Source organism: Acanthopagrus latus, chromosome 11, assembly GCF_904848185.1.
Source record: "Acanthopagrus latus isolate v.2019 chromosome 11, fAcaLat1.1, whole genome shotgun sequence".
Classification (NCBI taxonomy): Eukaryota; Metazoa; Chordata; class Actinopteri; order Spariformes; family Sparidae; genus Acanthopagrus; species Acanthopagrus latus.
Genome location: NC_051049.1, coordinates 16,666,965 through 16,691,677, shown reverse-complemented (window position 1 = coordinate 16,691,677; position 24,713 = coordinate 16,666,965). Strand labels below are relative to the sequence as shown.

The 24,713-nt window shown below is 41.3% G+C and overlaps 1 protein-coding gene across 5 annotated transcripts in view; it reads right to left on the bottom strand.

Moving 5' to 3' along the window:
• Positions 1–24,713, bottom strand: part of negr1 (neuronal growth regulator 1) — a 150,663-nt gene that overhangs the window by 24,076 nt on the left and 101,874 nt on the right. For 3 of the 5 annotated variants that reach the window (XR_005077743.1, XM_037114689.1, XM_037114691.1), the window contains exons 6-7: positions 23,543–23,691; positions 13,285–13,326 (exon numbers count right to left, since the gene is read on the bottom strand). Coding sequence is in view for 4 of the 5 variants with exons in the window: in XM_037114689.1 (XP_036970584.1) it covers positions 13,285–13,326; positions 23,543–23,691 (191 nt within the window). In the remaining variant the exon portion in view is untranslated. The remainder of the gene's footprint in view (positions 1–13,284; positions 13,327–23,542; positions 23,692–24,713) is intronic. The other 2 variants (XM_037114693.1, XM_037114690.1) reach the window with 1 other exon arrangement.

Genomic DNA, 24,713 nt, shown 5'->3' with positions numbered 1-24,713 from the left:
AGTTAATTTTAATGAGGAGAACCAATGGAACTGTGTAGAATTCAATGCTTCAGAATATGAGACTGAATATAGAATATGCAATTAAATAAATTGATTTGAAATTGATTAGAACTGTTCAAAGCTAAACTTGTCCAGTTGAATAAGATTCATTTCCTCCGGATTTGTCAAATAGATGAAATAACGGCAGTAGTGCCACATTTACTAGTGTAGTGTATCACCAACATGATGTTAACTGGCACTGCATGTCGTTGAAATAACAGAATTATATTAAAATGTTATTATCATGTAGGTCTTAGCTGAGGGAAGGTCTTTGCAGTAATGTTATTGTAAGTTTGTTCAATGTAGGATAAATAAATACACAGCGCGGTGCATGCAGTGCATGCAGTACTCAGGTCACAACATTAACTAGCACCTTTCACACTGTCTGTTTTGCCTTGCTGTTCTGTAAAAAAGCTACACAGACGTTAGAGGAGATCATTTTTTTCCACCTCTTGGCCGTCAGCGGAGGTAGCAACAGCGGGGAATCAACAACAGCGAAGAAATCAACTAAGGGCGATGACAATATGTCCAATGGCAAACAAAAAGGTCTCCTGTGAAAAGAGGTGGAGGTCAAGCACAAAGGACGGTAAAGGACTGTGATTGCCATGCCACACCATTGTTTAGGAAGTGCTTTCTGACACATACTATATATAAAGCATTGTGTTTCACATCATGCCTCTTTCACTTACTAGACCCTGCCATCTTTTTGTGGCAGTTTTGATTTTGGTGGAAAACAGGCGAGTAAGTTAAATCTGTAACCCTTCGGATTCTGTGGTGGTAGAGGGTGAACTACAGGAAAACAGCAGGGTTCAAACAGGCACAGTTTGGGAATGACAACTGTATGTACTAAGAAAACTGACTTGTTTTACTGCACAGTGACACGGGGCACTGTGTCTATTTCAAGTAATCAGAGCACACACATGTAACCAGGGTAACTGTACCAACAAACCCAGCGACAGCTTCATAAAAGACACAAAAATTAAAATGCACAATCAAAATACAGCTGAAAATTCACTGACAGAAACTAAACAATTGTTAGGTTTTCGGTTAAACTGACGCTAAAACTAACACAAATTTGTTTCCAGAAAGACACTGAATTAGAATCCAAAAATGAATACTGTTGTGAGGCTTTGTTAAATATGGCAGGACTAAGCACCTTGATCCTGCAGGTCTGCAGTGAATATGCAGCGTCCAGCTGATGTCTTAATGAAAGCTTCTGCCTCAGCTCCTCATCCCCTGATGAGCTGAATACAAAACCTGTGAGCGATGCAGAGAAAAGCCTCCTAACAACTGAGCAGGGCCTGAAAAGTGCATTTACTGTATTTCCAAGGGCACTGACAACATGTCCAAAGCCTTCCCTCCATTACTGCTAAAAGTGTTCTCTCGTTTACCTCAAAATTACACCCATTTAACTCTGCCGAAGAGTGCTCTCACCAGAGATGAGAGAGAGGGAAGACCTAAAGCACTGCACAGTGTGAACCCACTGCAATCTACAAGTTGGCCAAAAAGCTATCTTTTCTGATTTACCGCAGCCTCTACTGTAAGTGTGTGGCTTTCTTCAATCATCCTCCTTAATGCACTAACCATTAGAGTCTGTCCAGAAAGAGAATATACCCTGGTGTCTCAATTATGGTCCAAGCCAGAATCTCTACAACAGTCTTTTGTGACCATAAAAGGAAATGACTATCCATTTTCTGCTCCAGCTCTCACACGGCAACTGCAGAGCCCTGTCTGTTGTTGGGAGCACCAAACCTCATCTTTCCAGCTCAATCGTCTTATTAATCACCCTGACGGCTGTGGCGAGAGTCCCAATTAAAGCTGGAGAAAGATTTGAATTGACAAAAAACACTTTCCTAGTCCTTTTATCAGTGACTTCCCTTCTGTAGTCTTTTCTTCAAACTTTCGATTCGAAAGTGAGAATGCGGGTTGTGAGAAACAGTTGTAAATACAACATCAAAAATGGGGAAGGATGTCGCAGACCTGAAAGAGCTACAATGCATAATGTGCTTTGATCTTCCGGGTGCAGCGGAAGATGTGTGAGATTTGGTGATCTGCAAAAACTCTGAAAAGTTGAGCTGGAAAAAAATATATATAAGTGACAGCGACAGGGATAAAAGCACCGCCCGCAACAAGAGCTCAAATGAGAGGTGGGAATAAACACATAAAAGAGAGAAGATTTTCTGGCACAATTTAAAAACTGAAAAGGCTCCGACATGTCTTAGTTTTAATACCAACCACCAATATTGTTCCCACAAATGCTGAGAAATACCCATGGAAGATGATCCGAGTAAAAAAGTGAAGTCTGTGAAATAGTTTTCTTGTTCTTCTGAAGACAGTTATTACGGTTTTGGTGTGCTGTATTTCTTCTGTGTGTGCGTGGGACTGACAGCACGACCGGGTTTGCATATAATGGCCGACACTCCTGAGGAGATGCGAAGTGGGAGAGATAATCAGAGGTAGAGAGGAGAGCGGTACATGTGGGAGCGAGGGAGCGATAGAGCTGGAAACAGAGAGGCGGAGAGACTCGACGAGAGTGACGTGGGGTAAGTAGAATAATCTGCTGATGGGGGGGGAGGGGGCAGCATGGCCATCTAAATCAGAGACTGACAAAAACAGGTGAAAAACAGCCCTGAAAATGAGTCTTTGCAGCGGAGCAGAGAGGAACAGTGAAGGCTAAGGCTGATGAAATACAGATAATAACCTGTTTATATAGTTAGGCTTGGAGGGAAGACGAGTAAGTGGACCTTTGTGGGAGTCCAAAATGTGTTCTGAATGCTCTATGAGAATCAGAGTAATCTCCAAAGAGACTGCATGAGTAATTAAGTAAAAGTCCTTGGCAGAGCATCATCCCAAAACTTCCACGTGTTTAACATCAGCACTTATGACATGATTTAAGCACTTGACCTTGGGCTGTGATATACAAAGCTATTCCTTGAAAGGGATATTGGACAAAACTGCAAATTCCCAAAATACATTAAATTTCAACAGCTTTATAGTCCAGTGTCAACATTCTTAAAATTTCCCCAGCTTCCAAATGATGATTAAAAAAGACAATATTTATACTCTGAATGGGTCAGTTAAGCGTATGCAACAGCTTCACCCAGCTACAGTGAGGACTTATGTATTTCAATTAAATGTACTTGGCTTAATTAATACATGGATTTGTTGTTGTTAACCATAGCGATAACTTAAGTACTAAAAATACCTGCCTCATATCATCCACTTATCTTTATCGAACTAAAAGTAAATTACTTAAAGGTGACACCTTCTGAATTCATTTATGTTTTATCTATACTGTATGAATCTCTGTTAATATGAATTCATTCTGAATTATTATGAACTGCAAATCATTCTAGTAGCAACTGTTAACACAATCACAGATCTTGTCTTTGCTTTCTGTTTTACTCCATGTTCACTAAAACATAGACTCGGGGCACCACTTCCTAAATTTATGAGTCGGAGTCTGGGTGTACATTTGCCAAACCTAAGAGACACAAGGACGACATTACGCTGTGTATGCCAACTACGATCCTGCGCACGAAAAGTCCCAAATGCTGCTGGACTCCACCATCCTCCATTCCCTCATGATCAGCATAGCTAAGTGGCACTACTTCCCCTCTGGCACTAAATATTGGTCTTAGATATACATTTTGAGGAGTAACTCTAACAGATGCTGGTCTATCCATCCATCATCCATTGTTTTGTATGTAGCAACAACTACACAATTAATATTAATTTCTGTGTTTCCTTGCCTTTTTAAAAAAAGTTCCCTTCTTTGAAGCACATCTTAAGTGTTTCATAATTAACTAACCAAAGCAAATAAGTAGAAAGAGACATCACTTTAGTTGAGAGCGCTGTTCCCAGCACAGTAAAACAAAATCAATTTCATTGTCAGTATCTCCCACTTTGAACTAATCAGTATTAGCACTCAGAGCATGTTTTATGGCACTATAATAAAAAGCCAAGGCAACCACAGCAAAACAGACCTAACACATAATGACTATTATCAAACAATCAACAGAGTACCAATCAGCCAAAAACAAAAGTATAATTTCCCTTTATTTATACTCATTAAAAGGAATTACAGGGAGAAAACTGAAGATCATAAGGCAATCATCCTGCGTGCTTTCATAATATTAGAGGTAATGGCATCTACTTTGAGAAAACATATGGTGTGACAGTATAGTAATCCAAAAGGTAATCATTAGACTTGTGATTAATTGAATGAATTCTGGAAGCACTGGCACACTTTGATATTTCAGAGCTCAGGAGATATACAAAATTAGATGTAATGTAACCTGTAATGTAATGCATTATGAGGAGTTTTGTACATGCAGTCGATGAAGAGTTTTGTTACTTTCCATGAGATATAAAATATGTAAGTGAGCAAAGGTGGAAATGCCATTTTCTTCCTGATACAACAAGTTTTCGACGGGCAGAGCTCACAAGCTTCCAGTTCCGTAAGACAAAACCCCATCCTCTATTTACGTTGTCCAGGGGATCTAGGGGTCAAGTATGATAGATGACATGCCATCTGCTTATCAGGCCCGTCCAGAGATGATTGGAAAAGTTTGAGCTTTGTAAAAATGAAGGTCAGCATATCACCTCAAAACAAACTGTACTAGACAGGAGTCGCGGTGGCGATGTGGTGGTGAGAGGAGGGTGTAGAGGGGGCTTGCACGGCTCTTGATCTTGCCACCATATAACTGATAAGGTTGGTGGAAAATGCACTACCATAAAGGATTATCTGTGGGTAGCTCAGTGTGTCTGACACCAGGCATGCTGGGTAAAGAGAGGCTGGGCTGTTGGCTGTCGGGGTTCCTTTAGGAGCCCAGTCCTAGAGGATATACAGTAACAGCCGTAACCTTATCAGTGGGAGATGTTCTGTCCTCTTGAATATTTCATAAGTGCAGTGTATTTATACTGCCATTAGCTGGGGGTGACTCACAAACCTGTAGACAGTAGTGACAAATTGTGACTTTATTGTAACTGCCCCATGACGCAACTCAACTTCAGCACTTCTGGCTCGTGCTTCTGACGACAGGAGTGTGAAGGGACAGAAGAAGTTGTCATTGTTAACACTGAGGTCTTTTTTTAGCTGTTAGAGGCTTCTAACAGTTTGCCGTGCTCCGTCATCCTGGATGTTTCACCCCAAGATGAAGACTTTATCCATTACGGGTGAGCTACAGCAAAAACACACAAACGCCTTAAAATAGTATGTTTTAAGTTTACGGCTGCGGTTGATTTATAGATTTCTGAGGGCTGCAGGAGGAAAAGGTGGTGGAGTCTGAGCTGTGTGTGAAGTTAGAGCCAAAAGATGGAAGAAAAAAAAACATCAGGTAACCTGCTTTTGTCTGACTTTCCGAGTCTGTCAGATTGCTTATCTGCTGAGCTGGAAATGTCTGAAAGACAAGGAATGGGATGTGAATGAAGATCAGTTTGAAAAAGACTGAGGAACAGATTGTCTTATGTAATTGTTGATGTATACTAATTTGTGCTATTGATTGTCCCTGGGGTGAAACAGAGGACAGCCAGGTCTATTCCGCTCACTCAATGACATCCAAGGAATCCAATATCAATCTCTAAGTATCAGTGTTCTCTTGCACAATGTCAGAAATAATCCTGATGGAAATTAAGGACATGCTGTGGCAGCAAAAAAACACATCACTGTGTCTCAAAGCCAAAGATACTTTTAACATTATGTCAGTTTTTCCCTCCATGACTTTTGTGAATATTTTACTTTTTCCTAGACACACTAATTAATTCAGGATGAGACAGTATTTAGGGTATCAATAATTATCAGTATTCCAGTAGTCCACATGGACCTGTAGCATATGTCGGAGCATATGTTTCAATGCAACAACTTAGTATGCTGTAGGGCCCTGGAGCAGAAAAACTCTGCCTGTTAATCATTAGTATTTTCAGTATAAACCAGAATTACTGCTGTGTGGTTGTATGCCTCCATGCACCAGCCATGTTGCAGTTTACATCCACGTCTGTCCAGACTCATTTAATAATTCAATACATCCTGTGTAGTGAAGACTTAGGGAAGGGAATTTAATCAAAGAACATAAGTGCTGGAAGTGAGAAATGGAAATTGAAGTTATCCTAATATTCCAGTTAATAATTTCTGGTGAGGAAACATGCTGTCTTCACTGAAAGACTATTTTCTTTTACAGAGGAGCACAAAGGACAGATAGAGAGCTTTATCACACGTCGCCATCACCCCAAGCTGAAAGCAACATTATGTAACATTTTGACCTTAAAAAAGCAGCTTCAGAATCACTTTGATGGTACAATGTCATGTTATAGGATGAATGGTGTCTGTGTCTCAGCCACTCAGCCCCCCATCACTTGTTTCTGCACTGTGTAGCTTCAGTGAGAGTACAAAGTGCGTACAAAATGTGAAATACGGTCACAATCTCCTCTTATGCTCCTGAGTTACAGTTGTGAATAATGGACAGAAAAGTGTTTATGGAGAACAATACACTGTCATAGTGAAGTTCACCTTTTGACCTTTAGGATGTAAAATGTCATTTCTTCATTATGCGGTGAGGACACAGCTGCTGCACACATATACATGTTTTTCTGTTTTCTAGTACAGTGAGCTCTGGGACCAACATGTAAAATCATTTGCAGTGAATTAGTGAATATGGGTGGCAGTTTCCCAGTTTCACGGGCTCTGATGTTGTGGCTTTCATGTTGAAATACGACTGGAAATAGAACTTCTGTTTGATGTGACACCATATTGACAGACAAAGTAAAGACGCCATTTCAAACAAAAAAGAAATACAGTGAATCTCAAAGTCACTTTGCCTTCATTACAAGCCAACAGCTGATAGCAACTGATATTCAGGCTGAGCAGAGAGGCTGTTCCTCATCAACAATGGAGTGCCTCGGTTAAACTGGTTGAACATCTGAAAACTTTTGATTCCCAATGTTACTTCAAAATGTTACTCTTTTATCAGTGCTAATTCCCACTGAGGCCAAACATGAAAAAATAAAACTATGATACAAAGTCCAAAAGTTATTAAATTTTAAAGGATGCAACTAAGGATGCATTATGTATTAGGGCTAAAGTTAGAATGTGTTGCAACTATGTTTTGAAAAACCGTGAGCTGCAGATTTAAGTAATGCATTACATGGTTTCAAAGACAGACTAAATGTGCTTATGAGCTTCTTCTAGTAATAGTTAGTCTAATATTTACAAAGTGACGGCCAAGAGAGAATATTAATTGAGAACTTAAGAGAAAAAAATGCAAAGTTGTTTATTTATTGAGAAGGCCTTGCGCTGTATAATATCAACAAAATGTGCCTCGGGGTCCAACTTGTACCAACATCAGATGAAGTGAAGAATTGAAAGAGGAAAAGCAGATTCTAACCTTGTTTAAAGTCATCTTCCAAAGAAGACATTACCCCAATTTCAGACATAAATTAGCCAGCTATCCTTTGATTAAAGAAGCTTTACATGCCCACTAAAATAATTTGATTAACACAGCTCCCTGGGCCTCAGGGAGCTGAGTGAGTGACTTTTGAATTTTGGAGGACACTGGAAGAATACTTAATAAGGTAGATTATCTCTTTGATGTTGTTCTCTGGACCTTGCATAAAGGAAGATATACGACCCAACGTGGCTCTAAATCAATCAGAAAAACGTCTTCATTAAGAAGCGGAGACTTTCAATTCCAAAACATCTTTCTACAGAAACTGATTAGGCTATTTTCTTTACTTAAAAAATGCATGCAAGAAAAATGCAGGGCATCATTCTGGAGTAAAAGTTAACAATTCTTAAAGGTTGCTCCATCATGGATCTTCTTATGACCTACTCAATGATATTAACAAGAGACATAAACCTTCATGGACTCATTAATCTCTTTTCCCTATCTCCTGGCTCTTCATGCTGAGTCAAATACATGCCTCACATACCAGGCTTCCAAGATGACAGCATCACTGCTACCTCCTCTGTAATTAGCTCTGATTATGCCAGATATGGGGGGGTAAGATTAAAAAAAAAAAAAAAAAAAAAAATGCTCTATGAAAAATGAGGGCTAAGAGCAGGATTAATAGATGAGTGATCATCTTCACGGAGCTACACTCAGGCTGCCTGATTTTTTTTGTTTATTTGGGAGTTAACATGACACATGGGAATCGGGGAGTCACACACATTATGTATAATGCATTTAAGCCTCCTTGAACCAGGAGAACTGAACACGGTGCCTTGAAAAAGATAACAAATGGGGCTCAGAACAGTGTTAAGAACATTGTTTTTCTACTGTCAAGTGATTTGCGCAAATAAACAGAAGTAAAAGCCTGTGGGAGCATATGCTATTATCACAGATCTACATTTCATTGGGATGACAGGGTGGCACCAAGCCAGCTGCTTTGGCATATAACAGAGCTTTATGTTTACGTTAATACATACAAATCCATATGCTGAAGAGCAAATGAGCTTAAGACCTTCATTGTCCACAAAATGCGATATATTATCATTTCAAATAAAGGATGTGCGAACTTGGTGTTGTAGATTAAAAAAGTGGCAATGACAGATGGTTTCTATTTCTGTCTGTGAGACCCCGACATGCATGAACATATTGGCATAACACGTAGAAATAAGATGAGCGGTATTAGAGGTGTTGAAAAGATAACTGGATCATTTTCTGTTTACTTCAGAGTTCCAAAAGATAACAACAAAGGACTAAGCCTGAGTTAACCTTCCTCTTCCCGGGCAACCACGTGCTGACCCAGTGGTGAAAGCAAGGTTTATAGGCAACCAATGTAAATGCCTATCGTTTCTTTATTCTAAATCCATTACATTGCGCAATCAACATTTACTTCATAATGATACGCTGAAGCAGAAAATTTGTCAACTGCCAGTTTAAGGACAAGATAAGATTTTACAGACCACCTGGGTTGATACTCAAGTGTCAGAGGTGAGAAAAGAAAAAAAAATAAAAGACTCCAGGTGTGTAATAACTACACGTTTGCATGTAATCCCCATGCTTGCATGAGTCGACTGCAGGTGCTCCAGTTTCTCCAATCATCAAAAACAGGTACATACAGTTAGTTCTCCTGCCAGCACTGGCCTGGAGCTGGAGTTGGTCCCTTGGTAATGCATGGTGGCTCCCCACTACTCCTCAGGAATGGGTTAAAAGGCAGAAAACAAGTTTCACTGATGAGCATCCTTTGTGAATTAATCAAAATTTGTGAACTACAAATTTCAGTATCCTACACCAGTTGAATGTTTGATGGTCATGATACAAAAAAAGGTTCCTCACAAGCTGCCTGTGAGAGTGATTTAGTGCTGATCTGTAACATCTTTATGTTGCATAACAGATAAAGGCTTAATGTAAGAAGCAGAAAAATATAATTAGAACATTATATTACATTATAAAGTATAAAAAGCGCAGAAAAATGAATAAAATATATAACACTGTAAGGAATAAATATATTAAATCCCATTTTAAACAAACACCTCAGCATTTTTGGATGAAGGTTGACATGCTGGTAGATAGATTTCTTTTACTTTGGGAAAGAGCCAGATTAGCCATTTCCCACTACATTGAGTCTTTCTGAAACCTCCTGCTAAACTAAGTCAATTAGCTGTGGTTTCATATAAAGCAGTCCTCATCAGGAAAACCATTAAGTACCACTGTAAAAGTTTTTCATTACAACCCATAGTGATGTTTGTTATCAGGTAGCAACCTCTGGTGATCATAGTTATTTTCATAGCAACAAAGGAGGTAGTGAGGTGAAGTAGCAGAAGTCCACACAGAGAGGAGGTCGGGGTTTATGATTGGGGTAAACGAGCACAGAACTTTCATCCAGGTGACCGGACATTCGTGTCCAGTGGGAAACCACACGTCCTGTGGTGATTTATTTCAACTTGCTCATGTAACGTAGTTATTTTAGTGTCAACCACCATATTTTAAACCTAAGCAAGTTGCCTTAACCTAACCAAACTCTGGGCAAATGACAAAGGCATTCAGCGGTCATGTTGTTTTTGGAACAGTGATTGGCAGTCAGTGGCATTGGACCCATTCATTTAGATGGGCTGATGTGTTGTTTCCTATTTAAATAACAGAATGAGAGTTGTTTGGATCTTCTCATCTATCACATTTCCTATAATGTCAAACTACTCCTTTAATACCTCTAGTCCTAACAATAATACAAATATGACACTAACAGGTAGAGCAATGGAAGAACCATTGTTCAGCAAAGGTAGAAAAAGTCAATTTCAACAGTCTGGATGTTGGAACAGTTAGAGATGAGAGCAGTGAGTGTGACAGGTCTGGCTGAGTGGGAATAAGTTGGATGTGGGGGTGGGGGGGGGGGGGGGGGTCACAGCTGGCTTAGGCTGTGGTCACAGTTGCTGTGGTACCGTCTGATGGCAGTGGGCACAAGTGAACGCCTGAAGCGCACCGTCTCGCTCTTCGGTGGGATGAGCTGGTGGCGGAATGTGCTGTCCATCTGCCACAGTTCATCATCGACCGAAAGGGAGGGGCAGTTCAGGACAGTATTCATCCTGTTCATCATCCTCCTCTCTGCCACTGCCTCCAGACTGTGCAGTTCCTGCCTCACCAAATCTATTGGCATTGCCAGCCTTGATGCCGCCCCCCCCAACACATCACAGCCAAGAACAGTGCACCGGCCACTGCTGACTTTCTGCAGCCTGTTGCACACTGAAGGATCTCAGTTTTCTCACAGGAGCTGTCTGCTTATGTCTGACCAGTCCAGGGTTTTTTTACGATTTGGAGTTCACCATCTCTGCTTCATCTTCTCCCTGAATGATAACAGTTGGCTTACTGGTTCTATGGGTGACAACTATAGAGATTCAAGTGGTTATCGACAGCTCAAGATAAACCTCTTACTGCACTGTCAGTACTGCAGAGAAGTCGAGTTGAAACTGGGTGTTCTAAGAGAGATTTGTGAGTGTTGACCCTGTTATGTCGCTATGACGGTGGCAGTTTTGTAACCTTTTACAATGCAGCTTTCGCATATAAAATTAATGTTTTCATCAATCCATGGAATGTATTATGTATTGATACATATATATTATTGTGTTCTACTTTCAGTACTAGCACAGCTTAATGATAAACAACTCTTCTGATAAATAAGATTTATCTTTCATGATCTGAATATCAGATTAGAATATTATAACTGGCAAATAAAATTCAAAATACATGAACTGCTGCTGTTTTTCACATTTTTTTTCTAATGAAGTTCGCCTTTCTAACCTTTTATGTAGCCACTGGTTTCAGCATTTGAGTATGTTACTTCCTGTGTCTTTATACCTGCTATGTCAAGCTTCTATGATCAGTAATGAAGATGGAAGTTTGGATCTTGTGAAACTATTCTTGAGACCCAAAGATGTCCACAGTTAACAAAGTTTGAGTTCAAACAATTTAATAACTGGCATTCACACAAGATCTTTTTAACCTACACATTAACATTTTGGCCCATCTGAAGTGATTCTTATTAGAGGTACACAGGCGTAGCAAGGTTAGATGTAAAAGCACAATGACTGATGTTGCCTATTAGCGTTGTTTTCTCTGCTAATTTGAATTTTTTTTTGTTATTTGCCCTTGATGAATGGGCTGAAACACGCACTGCAGAGTGCTGAGGGGGTTGAGAGATTTTTTCCACATCATATCTCCTGATTCGTGTACCTACCAGACTCCTTGTTTTGGGAGCACATCTTTCCAAACTCATTCACAGGGGAAATACAAGCAGATAATAACCTGTTAAAATGAATTACTGAACTTAACTAAACATGGGTTGGGACAAAGAGAAATTTGCAGGGATCTAAAATAATTCCCTGTGCCAAGCCACTTAGCGAGGGCGCCATCAAAAAATTAACTTCAAATACAACTTCGAACAAAACAAGAACAGTGGGTCGCTGAGTGAGTTTATCTCCGCGATTGAAACCACTGGTGTTCCTTTGGACCATGAAATTGTGATTTGTTCTGCAAGCGTTACATCAAATGAGAGTTCAGGGCCATGCCAGGACCGCTCGTTGCCGCTGAGCTTATTTTAACTTGTTATCTGACAGAATCTCCATGGATAATTATATCTGGCTCAGACAGACAGGTAGAGCACGTACTAATCCAGGGGTGTGTCTCCATGAAGAGGAAAACGATGGGGTCTATCCACAGAGCTGGATGAAAAGTCACAAAAACACTGCACAGATTCACCATGCAATATGAATCCCTATGTGTGATTATATGTTCGCTATGAGTGCAGGTGTGTTTGAGCATCTTTGAACATTTCAGTGTGTTTTCATTTCAGCTCCAATTGTAAGTGTCCATGCCAGTGAAAGGTTTTTAGCGTGAGTGCATTCCTGCATGTTTTTCTGTGCGCGGGAACAGTATTAAGCAAAAATAATGTAACCAGCATGAGAGATTACATTCTGTGACTTGCTTAAAACCATTAGAGAGGGAGAAAAGACAACCAGGCAGAGGGGATTATTCTAGACTGGAATGTGGAAGCGGGAGAATACAGTGAAGGGGGGGGTAGGGGGAACAAGGGCAACATTGACAGTATAGCACCAACAACAGCTCTAGCAGCAGATCAGGTTAAAGAGGGTGGCAGAGCGCCAACTGATTGGTCTAGAAAGGAGGGAAAAACAGAGAGAGTAAGCGAGAGAGGGATAGAGGAAGATTAAGACACAGAAAAAAAGAGAGGGAGACGGAGAGGAAGTGATAAAAGTACAAAGAAAGCAGAGATTCCATCTTGCAAACAACAAACCACGGGCCTTTGCCACCGACAGCTTCCTGCCTTTGATGTGTGCTGAATTTAGGTAGCACTGGGGAGCGAGAGAGAGGTGGTGTTTGTGGTGAAAAAGCCAGAAAGAAGAGGAGGGAGAAGCCATCAGCATTATGAAAAGCATCAGACCCAGAGGCCTATGGAAGAGCCACTTTGATGACACTACTGTTTGCTCCACATGGGGGTGGTGGTGGCAGGGTTGTAATGAAAGGAAGAGAGGGCAGGCGTAATGACACAGGCTGCAGGAACTATATGTAGCCAGGCTGTAGAAGCCAACCCAAAATAATCCAAGAATTAAAAAAAAGAAGGAATGCAAATCAAAAAAAAAAAATAAAGGACTTACAATGAAGCTGTACACCCAGCAGGCATTCCAGCCAGCCAATTGAAATAAATCAAGATGGAGGAGAGGATTTCGGCTCAGGTTAGTATGAGGCAGCGGACCTCTTTGCTGGTTTGGTGTACAGCATGGTGACATATACTGACCTGGGCTTGAGACAGCACTAGTGGTGGTGGGTTCAATAATTGCTACAGGGGAGGAGAGGGGGGGAGAGGGAGGGGGAGGGAAAGAGGACATTCATGTATTATTAACAGAATGGAGACGTAAAATAAAAAAGAAAAAATGCATGCAAGGAAAAAAAAGGACAGGGAATGGAGACAAATCCTCTCCATGCATTAAAGGCTGGTGTCTCTGTGGCAAGATGCAACCTCCACATGCTTCATAAACAACATGCTTCATCCCCCCCAGGTGCCTCGGATTTGCATGGGTTACCGCTAAGACAAAAAAAAAAAAAAAGAAAAAAAGAAAAAAAATGAGAGGAACCTGAGAGCTGGGGCTGCTCCAAAGAGGGGGCTTTTGTGATTGGGTGACAAACTGGCATCAAACTCTGGTTTGCTAAACAACTGGCTGTTTCTCCATTACGTGCCCTCCTTTAAGGCTGTGTGAACTGATTGAAGAACGAGCAAAAAAAAAAAAAGGGAGCTTTTAGTCTGCCTTGATCCCTCTGAGGAGGGAACTCAGAGTCCCAATCTGATTACCTTATGAACTCATTTCAGGCTGAGCCACTGGTGACATTTGGGAGATGGAATAATGTGACATCCAGAAATGTTCAGTCCAGCGTGTCAAACTACTCGAGCTGAGTGAGCCCACAGATGGACGGCGGTAAACATATCCTCTTTTACTTTCAAAGTCAATGTTTAAAATGTCACACCAACAGCATCTTATGCTTTTAGTCACATGTTTCAGCAGATTTTGTTATAGATGGGAGTGAACAGACTGATGAGACATGCACTGATTTTTCTAACAGATATCACAGCCAAAACATAACACATTTACAGTGGGTGTTGATAAGGTTATTGATACCAGGGACTCAATGATCACTTTGCCAATTTCTTCTATTTCTGACTTCTAAAGCTTACAGCTAAACCCACACTCTGCTGTGCAGCATGAATTATTAAATGCTACTTTGGTATAAAGATATCTCTGCAATGTAAACATTACTACCCATTTGATCTCAAGTTGGCGACAAATAAATAAATAAATAACATGGCTTCTATTGGTAAACAAGCACTTAATTCGAGATAAGCTGTGACCAGCTTTGTGCAGTGACTCACTCGGGGAGAAGAAATCTGGGGTGTGTGTGGCAGATCAGAGCTGTTCTCAAACTGATGCAGTGTTTGGACTCGTAGGGTGTTTCCACCGCTGTGTTTTTGGCACACGAACTTACACTTGCAGCTAAGTTAAAAAAAAAAAAAAACTATTTATACCGCTCACAAAGGTATAAACCACCTTCTTCCGCAAGGCTTCACGGCGGAGGAGGAGCTTATCTGTCACAAGGGAAACCATGGCAGCCATGATTATACCTCACACAACGAAAACCAAAAAAGAATCCGTTTATGCTGTTGCAGTGAGCTGCTGAATCTAGGCCATACTATAGTGGGGACGCTCACTTATGCTCAAACTCTAATCGAGGGACCAAAGGGTGCTCTGACAAATCTCTGAGACCGCTTTCTTGAAGCGGTCTAGCAACTCTACAATAACTGTGTCGCTGTTTAAATGCTAGTGTCATGTCAACAACAATAAAACCCTTTCATTTGATTTCATCACTCTTTTTGATAGGAAAATTGCATCGGAATCAGTATTCATGCATGGAGCGATATGCTTTTCCCCTCGGTATATTGGTTGGGAAATGGTCGAATTCATCTTTTCTTCCACAAATGTTTTCACTTTAAGTGCTCCTGAGGGAGCCGATATGTGAAGACTGTTTCTTTTTACTTCTTTCTTCAAACAGGCGGGCGGGCGCTATCTGATTAATACTTGAGCTTGAATTCACCAGTGAATCATTTCATGAGCTCTCAGACACTCGTCCATTACTGTGGAACATATCTTTTGACATGCAATCTTTCCCCCATAGCTCCACACTGACTCAGGCTCTTTCCCCTCATTCAGCAGAGCAGCACGTCATTTCACGCACTGTATATGGCAGTCAACCACTTGCACAGCCTGCTCACTTGCAAGATAAAACACATTAGTTTTCACAGCCATTTCATTTCATGGATTGCTATTCTCTTTGTTCTCTGTGGATGGGATAATGCAGGAGATTTCTAGGACATGATTTGTAGGTGCCAGTGTTCATGTGGGGCCACGCTCAGAGTTTAGCTCATCACAAGCATAATGAGGAGTTAATATTACAGCTGCAAACAATACCAGCACTCTTGACTTAGAGAGCTCTGATATGTAGACCTGTTGGAGCCTTTCTTCAAGATCCAATTTAGTACAAAATCTGAGGCAGGTCTGTAAGTTTTAAACGGACCCTTCAGACCGCAAGTGAATAGAGGTAGTACAGAAATGGACAGCATAAGAAAAAAGATGTGTTTTTTTGAATATTAAAGCTTGTTTATATTCTAATAAACACCTAAAATAAGTATGATCCTGAAAATAAGTATTATAAGGGACCTTGAACATGAGGTCTATTTGGAGTTGGAGATTTTAATTGCGATGAGGCAGTGAGCTAATAAAACCAAAAGATCAAAAATGCAGCTGAGAGGCAAAATGTAGTCAAAGTGTTTCCTATTTGTGCCAAACCCCCTCATTTTCAAAGATAAAAAAAGCTCTGCATGTTGTGAGTTAAATAGAAACAATCTTATCAACACATTCACAGATAGAATGTGGACATTTATGTGCTATAGTGTGGTAGAAACCTTACTGAAAGGAAGCGGTACAACTGTCATACGTGTCCAATTTATCTTAACCTCTCCATTTCAATGCATTATCAAGTTTTTCCTCACTGATCCCTCCAGGATCGCAGGATAGTCAGTGTTAAAAAGTTCAACTGTGAGCCAACTAATTAGTTATTCATCATATGTCATTTTTAATGCTGCCCAGAGAGTGTATCATCCTGTGGGCATCCGCTGGGCTCAGTCATCCAGGGATGAACATTCGTAGCAGTGCATCTGGCCTCCTACAGGAGTCGGTGAGGGTGGGTGGGGTGTGGGTGGCAAGACAGTCCATTGCCCGCTGGGCTGCAGGATGAACACTGCCACAGCACCAAACGTTTCCTCATCGCAGTGCGACTGGAAAATGTTAATGGCTTTTCTGATTGCCTAAATATGGAAATGCAGGCATTCAAATGATAGGTAAATGGTGCAACACTGTAAGGGTGCTTTTGGGAAGAAATAAAGGACACTACAACCTCAACTGTTCAATTTATTTAGCATACAGTGATACGTGAGTATTTGAAAAACAAAAACAGTGTTACAACCAGTTTAGAAAAATACGAGATTTCACACTAAGATGAAAACAACTTGCCAAAACCGGACGCATTGCCGTCCAGTGCCCACATGGCTTCAGTGTTCCCTGCATTACAAGCTGTTACCACACACCCACATTTCAGGTTTCACCTTTAGCTCCCATTTTCCTGCATCTCTGCTCTATGACTCAGGTACAATCACACGGCGTGGGAACAAACAACGGCATCAACAACAATGGCAGATGAGGAGACATGTCGAAATGACACCTACACATGCGGTGATTGATAAGCGTGACAAACGAACACGACGTTCATTAACCAACTAGCCAGCAGTGTCTCTCTGGCCCGAGGGAGGCTGAGCGGTGACGGAGAGAGAGAGAGCGAGAGTGAGCGAAAGTAACTCTTTTTCTCCCCCATCAGTCTCTTCCGATTACTGCTCAGGGAGGGGGGAAAGGAGGGGAGAGGAGAACGGAGGAAATGAAGGCAGAGGTATAGGCGGAGAAAATCTCCTCCAGAGCTAAGCCGAGGTGGGCTGGGGGATAAGAGCTTGACCAATTAAGCTGGAGGACTCCTCAGAAAATTGGAGTGAACAGCCTCAGTCTTTTCATCGAAGTTCACTTCCATCTAGCACATGAAATGGGAAGTTGAAATAGGGATTGCCAGTTTGGTGATTGTTATACCTCAGCTAAAATCGTAAGGTGTGGGTGAGAGTGTGTGTGGAGTACAAACAGTACGTTTGTAGTATGTGTATGTACAAGAAAAGACAGTCAGAAACACAACCTGGTTTGAAAAATGGTGTTCTGTTGTTCTGCAGATTAAAGCTGAAATGTTAGTGTACAGTATCTCTTTGGTCTGACAGCAGAGTACAGGGACATACAGTATGACTTGCTGATGGCTCAGCAGTAGCCCCAGTTTGTGCCTCATGTGTTACCATTACATTCAAGTCACAGAGGTAAGCATTCAGTTCAATCAAATACAAATAGCCAGTAATCTTTGAAAATCCCCAAAGGCCACCCTCCGATGGATAAGCAGGTAGAGTTAATGGATGGATGGTGCTACAGATTCAGCAAGGAGGTATTCCTTTTCTGGCTATCATCTTTGTTGGGATTTACAAAAAAATGTGGTTAAAATTCTGTGCAGTTGTTGGAATGTGTTTTCATCCGGATGGTTTGAAGCTACTTTTAAGGATTCAGAGATACACCCAGAGCAGTGGTTACTGTTTTAATATCCTTGAGAGGACCCAATTGGGCCAAGCTGAACACGTCTATCTTTTCTAAATGGTAGACTTTTAAAAAAATCATTAACCATTCACTAAACGAACAATAAACGGAGAATGTAACAGACGTATTTCTGATTCTGTGTGATCGCGTCGTCTTCTGTCTTTAGAAGATAATCAAGCATTTTCACTACATTTTTGTGACAGTGTGTTAAATCTGAGCCTTTTACAACACCCATCTGTCTTTCACCCTCCCTGTTTCTTTAATTCAAATTTCCATTGCACTTCATCTCCAGTATTTTGCACCAGAATCCATATAAAAAAGATCATGTTTTTCAGGATTTGTTGTGTCAGTTAAGGGAAGGTTTCATCTGTTGCTAGTCTGCACAGATGCTCATGTTTAACTGTAGTCAGTGCAGTCACTTTAATAAGCAAATCCAACTGAAATGCACCTACTGTTGAGCCTGCTGGAGTCATTCCCACAAGCATTTGCAAAGCCAGCACTAACGGTACATAAATTTGTGGATGTATGCCATATGAACATAACTGTATTGTACACAATAACACGCACACTGACTGTAACATCTAGCCACAAATATTTAACTACTGGACTGAATTTATAGCAATGATTGGAATATGTACTTTAAGTCAACAAAGAAATCAGCATCTTTCAAAGTGTAAGAACAAATGCATCGATCCAGCCTCACACTCAGTTTGACCCAGTCTTACTGCTTCGATTTCATCATTTATCTATTATTACAAACTGACAAAAAGAAACTACTATGCCGTAATTTTCCCCGAAAGCCGATGCCTCAATATTGTTGTGATTACCTTTCTGTCGTTACAGTGATGCTATTGAGAGAAAACCTGTCCTGTGTTTAAATCAAACTGACTGAAAATAAAACGCAGCACAAACTGTGCATACACCTGCGCAAGCTCTGCTTCAGTTGTAACAAATCAAAAACAAATGTATTCCACAGACAAACATGTATAGAAGCGCAGAAAGCCGCCAAAGTTATTGTGAGTGTTTCTATGCCATCATTTATTCGAATCGCTTCATTACACCTTTGTTACTTTACAATCGTTTAGAAGCACAGGTAATTGTGACAAGTGGTTTTCCACTTTATTATTTGTTCATTCACTGATGACACTCAGTATCGTGTTTTTCAAAAGACAAAGAGGTATAAAAAGCTTTGTACGTACACAAACACACACACACACACACACATATACACAGACACAGGGTGCTCAAATAAGTAGTGACAAAGAGGTTGTGTATGCTTTCTTTGTGCTCTAAAGAACCCAAATTCTGCTTTAAAAACACAGCTTAAAGTGGTACTCAGTTGAAAGAGATCACAATCCCTGACTAATGGTTTAACAACACAAAAACCCCAACAACTGAATCCAAACCACCAGAGCAGCATCTGTATAGTGCGGACACGGCAATCCAACTCATTTCACAAATGTGGAATTTAGTCAGAACCTACCATGTTGACGTGAGCACAAAGCCCGCACACAAATTTCATTGTTTTTTATCCTCGATTTATTTGAGACACGAACCGAACTATAGTTGTGTTCCAGCGGCTTGTTTGGATGGAAGGCAAATGTGTTTATTTTCTCTTTGAGAAAGCTTTCCAGAGTCACAGTTCATCTCATCAAAGATAATGGTGAGCTTTTCCTGGACTGATTTAAAGCGACTCTGTTAGGTTAAGAAACAAAAAGAGACAACAAAAGGCACAAAAAGGGTTTACATGGCTGAAGGATAAGGACCTTTCAGCATCAGAATCTTCACACTAATAAAAAAAAAGGGCTTTGAATTCTCACTATTACAGTTTGTACTTCATCTTTTTCCCCCTGTGGCTGTATTCTAAGAAGGTATTTTGAACTGGGATGACCCTTACTTGACCTTATCAATTCATGCACTGCTACTAAACCTCTTAATGTGATGAAACCAGCAGAAGAAACTAGACATTTCTTCACCGCAAACCACCCACACTGCGTTGCGACTTAAAATTCTCATCTCACTGTATGATGCTCTATCAAATATGCATGCCCCTTTCCCCTCTTCCCATCTTGCTCATCAATAGGTATTGACTGGCACTAAAATAGCAATCCAAAGTCACCCATGGTGAAATCTAACCTCTGGGTTTTGTTATTTGCGTCAACGTACCGGTGAGAGTGCGCTGCGGCGATTGCTTGCCATTTCTCATTAAGAGCGACAGCAGAATTGGCCTCTCTTCCATTAGTGGAGATCATGAGAGTGAAAGGGAGGGGGGAAAGAGATGTATGTGTGAGAGAAAGAGAGTGATTGAGAGGAGGGATGAGAGACAAGGGGGGGGGGGCAAAAGAGCAAGAGAGTAAGAGAGTCAGATAAGAGAATCAGAGAGACAAAGGCACGATAGAAAGACAGACAATGAGATAAAGCGCGGGAATGGAAGAGAGAGGAGTTGGGGGGTGGCAGCACAGGAAGCTGCCTCCTCTGACTATTCTGAGGGTTTCTTTGCCAGTCTGCCTTTGAGGCCTCGCTAGTGTCACATTAAGATCATCCATTTGAGGATCTGAGACGAGCCTTTGATGTTCTTTGTGCATACACAAACAGGAGAGTGGAGTGCTCCTTTGACAATTCCCAACTCTACAGAAACATCTTTTTGTATTCTGAGTCTCTGGCCTGCTAGGGACAATGTTATCATCAGAGCGTGCAGCGCAAACTGGTGAATAATTTAATTCACCTGTTCATATTTCATCACGGAATACATTAAATGGAATTTTTTCCACCCGTACTTGCTCTAAAAAACATTGAGGGAAATGTGTTTCCTTGTTGTCATTGCTTTTTTTTTTGCAGCTCAGCAGGTACAGCGGGTGGACAAAATAACTGAGAAGCCTAACAGTGTAGGAATATCAAACACCTACCATACAGTGGAGTATAAATCTTGAGAAAGTGGAGTGCTCTTGAACAAGTTTGTGAGTATATATGGATGGATATTGTAACATTTTTCAAGAAGGAAAGGTATAGTGAAGAGCAACTTCCCACAGACATTCAAAGACGTGTGGAGTGGCTGCGAACAAAGGACTCATAAAACCACTTGAGGATTTGTTTAAAATGAGTGAGGAGGATTTGTTTTCTTGACATATACAAACATTATGAGCATAAGCCTGTTTGTGCACTACAATCTAAAAAGACTAGAAGTATTTGTTGTCTGTTAATGGTTAGTTGGCCATTGAGAACTACACTGGGAACAAGCCTCAAAGCACTTTCATCTGTTTTTATTTCTGTGTTTTGAGCATCCCTGACATAACAACCCAACTACACTTTAATGATAAGTACAAAACTTTAACTCAGCCATTTAAAATACTAAGTATCCCTATAACAGATGGATGACTTGCCCTGGGTACGACATACCCTGCCTTTTATGCCAGTTTTCCACTAGCATATGACTGCACCCAGATTTTCTGTGTTGAGTCGCCACGCCCACAATGGACCTGCTCCGGAGTAGGGCCAAGCTGTGGCTGCCCCGCCTCCAAACACGCCGCGGTGATGACTCCCGACTTCAGCCAACCCATAACAAGCGCTTGTCTCCCTCGAAAATCTATACTCAGCTCATGTCTGTGCAGGACACCTGAGACAAATACGTCTTTAAAAGTCAGTGTGTTCAGCTCTCAGTACTTTTGTACCTTCTAACTTAATCTCTTTAGTTTCTCTCATCCTGTTTGTACTTGTACACCTGCTGACTTTTACTCTTTCACTGTGGTGTCTTTCAGCTGTTCCAGTCATGAGTCATGTTTAATGTTTTGTTACTGCTGGTGAAAACACAAAGTTTTTATTATGAAGAAGTTATAATAAATGTATTTGTAACTGACAGTAGCAGAGCCACTTTGTTTGTGGCAATTCTGCGGGGATTGGGAGAAGTGCATTATTGCCAGGTGGGCAGATGTAATGGGAAAACAGCATCACTGGGCTGGGCTCCAGTCAGTGGACATCATAACAATAAGATGGCCCGTCCAACTCTAGCTTTTAGCAGTGGGGACGTTTGGCTTTTTAAACTCAAACCCATATGATCTTCATGAAAAGATCATTTAAAAAGACCACACAACATTTCCTAGTGCTCATGGGTCAATGTTCTGAGCTCCTCGCTCATTGGCCTTCTTACCAAGCACATCTCACTGTTGCTCGCTTTGTAAAGCTCATAATATACCAGTTGTACTTGAGCTGTGTCAATCCAGTTTTATGTTTTTCCTACCCATTTTTCTCCACAATGGTTAATTCCCATTGTCCCCACTGTTATTATGACTACTTACACTACAGGTAAAGAGTAGCCAGCCATGTGCCTTCTTGAACACAAATGGACTCCACCAGTTCTCATCAGAAGACTATAATGTGGCCAGAGGTCCACATCATTAGAGCTTTTCCACACACATGGAGTGCTGATCAGCTTGACTTGGTTTGACTCGGCATGTCAAACCAGCATGGCAGGAATGTGCATTTCCATTACAAGATGGCTACTAACTGATGTAGAATCTGTAAATCTTGGACAGTAGTCAAAGGAGCAGCTGTAGATGGTCTTCCTTCCTGCAGCATTATTGAGGAACAGCAGCTAACAAAGCTCTGCTAGTTTGTTCATTGGCTGATTAATTTGCTATAAATTCTTTACAATAAAGGCTCCCTGTTCTTGAATTATTTCAAAGCTTTTCTAATGAAGCTGTAAAATCAGGAAATGTTGTTTTTTCACCCAGCAGTTACTTGATGAATACTTAAACAGCTGCAAGCTAACACCATCAGAAGAATCAGTTAAAGGCAACAAAACGACCACTGAGAGCTGAACACACAAAGGCTCCTAAAAACATTTTTTTCTCTGGTTTCCTGCACAGAAATGAGTTGAGTCTCGCAGCACACTCTTGTTTGAGGGGCTTGGCCATGGTTGCGAGAAGTCACCGCAGCAAGCCTGGAGGAGGGGCCTGTGTGTTTTGCCCTAACTCAGCATGCTTAAACTGGTGATGGGAACACAAATCAGTACCGGCATGCTTTGACTCGCTGCTGCCAGAATTGCCAATGGAGGAGCCCCATATGCCTCAAAAATTGTGCTCCTTCTGCGCAAACACCCTGACCAACAGGAACTTGCTGGTGTGCTATTTTGCTTCTACCTGTTGTATGAAAACATTTATCCATCTTAGTTTTGTTGTTTGTAGCAAATATTCAAATGTGTTGTTCAGTAACTTAATTTATGCTGAATGCTTCACGAACCACATCAAATAATTCTGTTGTCTCTCACTGACGCACCAGCAGTTTGGCCTCTGATTATTCGGCCTGTTTGGATCTCTGTTAGATGCCTCATGGCGCATTGAACACCATGAAAAAGGCTGACTCTCAGACCTCTTTAAACATCTGAGTCACAGTGCTACTTGGCATTCAACTTAGCAGGACTGACCTGTGTAGCCGCCTTTGTAATTGTGATGCTGTTACCATCTCCAAGCTACATTTTCTTTTTCAGGTGGTGTTTTTTGTCCAGTGCACATGCATATGTAGACTCACACACCCACATACACACAGATTTTGCAACCATAATAGACAATCAACATTCAAAAAAACTGATGACTAGGAAATAAGAAACCACCTCTACTGGCGATATGTAGGCACCCAGCTGCAGCACTGGGCTTAACTTTAGCTTTTGTTCTCTAAGAAAAACACTTCTGAGGGCACAAATCCCCAATGACATCCACAACACTAAACCCTCTGACTCTTCACCACTCCAGTTAGCCACAAGCAGGTAGAATGACAACTTACGAATGAGAGGCACACTGGCATTAGCCGTCCCTAGCTTGTTGGAGGCGACACATGTGTAGTTCCCGTAACGATCCTCTGTCATGTTGGTCACTGTGAGGACTGATCTGGAGCTGAGGCTCTTGATGTCGACGCCTTGACCCTTGATAATCCTGAAGAACAGAGCACAATCACAGCAAATTAAGCTTTTTTTTCTCAACCAAACACACACACAAAGAGTCAGGGGTTGGAGTAGCCTGAGTCAAGGATGGTACAAATGTTTGTCATACTTTAGTGGATCTTCAGATTGCACAGTACTTCATCCCCCTCTTGAACAGATCTATTTATCCCTTGGTCTGTTGTGGCTGGCTTGGAGAGACACTTTGAAGGACCGAGAAATGACCCAGAGGTGAACCAGCTGGGTGCCACTTGACATGTTGTTCATCGTTTTGTTGCAGGTGCAGGGGGATTACAATAAATCCTATTCCAGTTGTGCCTGGCATCTGTGCAGCGAAATTGACAAATGTGTAATTGTTTACTTTGGTGGTCGTGATGATCTTTAGCAGCATGCAGAGATTAAAATTCCCTCTGTTACGGCATATGCTGTGCATCCTGATGGCAAGATTATCGTAGATATTACAGCTGAGTTTGTTTTCATCAGTGTGGCTTCGTATTTGGCATTATAAACCATATGAACCTCCAGAGAGAAAACATGTTTCTATCTTGGCCTTGCTGTGCCCCCCCATGCTCTCTAGTAGCTTGGCTCGAGTTGCTCTGAGAGGCACTCTGAGTTGAAACACTATGTGTGACCTTATGTCCAGCAAATATCCACAAATCTGTTGTTCCATCTCCCACGGCGACATTCACAAATGTTAGCTGAACATTCACTGATAATCTCAGTGGGTGTCTCGCCTCTTCACTAGTTCAACATCAAACTAGTCAATGCTCCCCTCTGTCTGGGCGAAAGAACCCCCTCCATCCCTGCATAGACACACATAAACACTCACACACTTCCATTCAAGAATGAAAGCAGTGACACATCAAGAGAATGATTTGCTTGTCAAACTGTCACACAGCTTCTGATAGAGACAAACTGGCAGCGGCACTACACTGATGGTATGGTTGCATCAACACTGAGCCAAAATAAGCAGTGGCCCTCATTTCCCCAAATACTGTTAATGGCCAAAGGAATAGT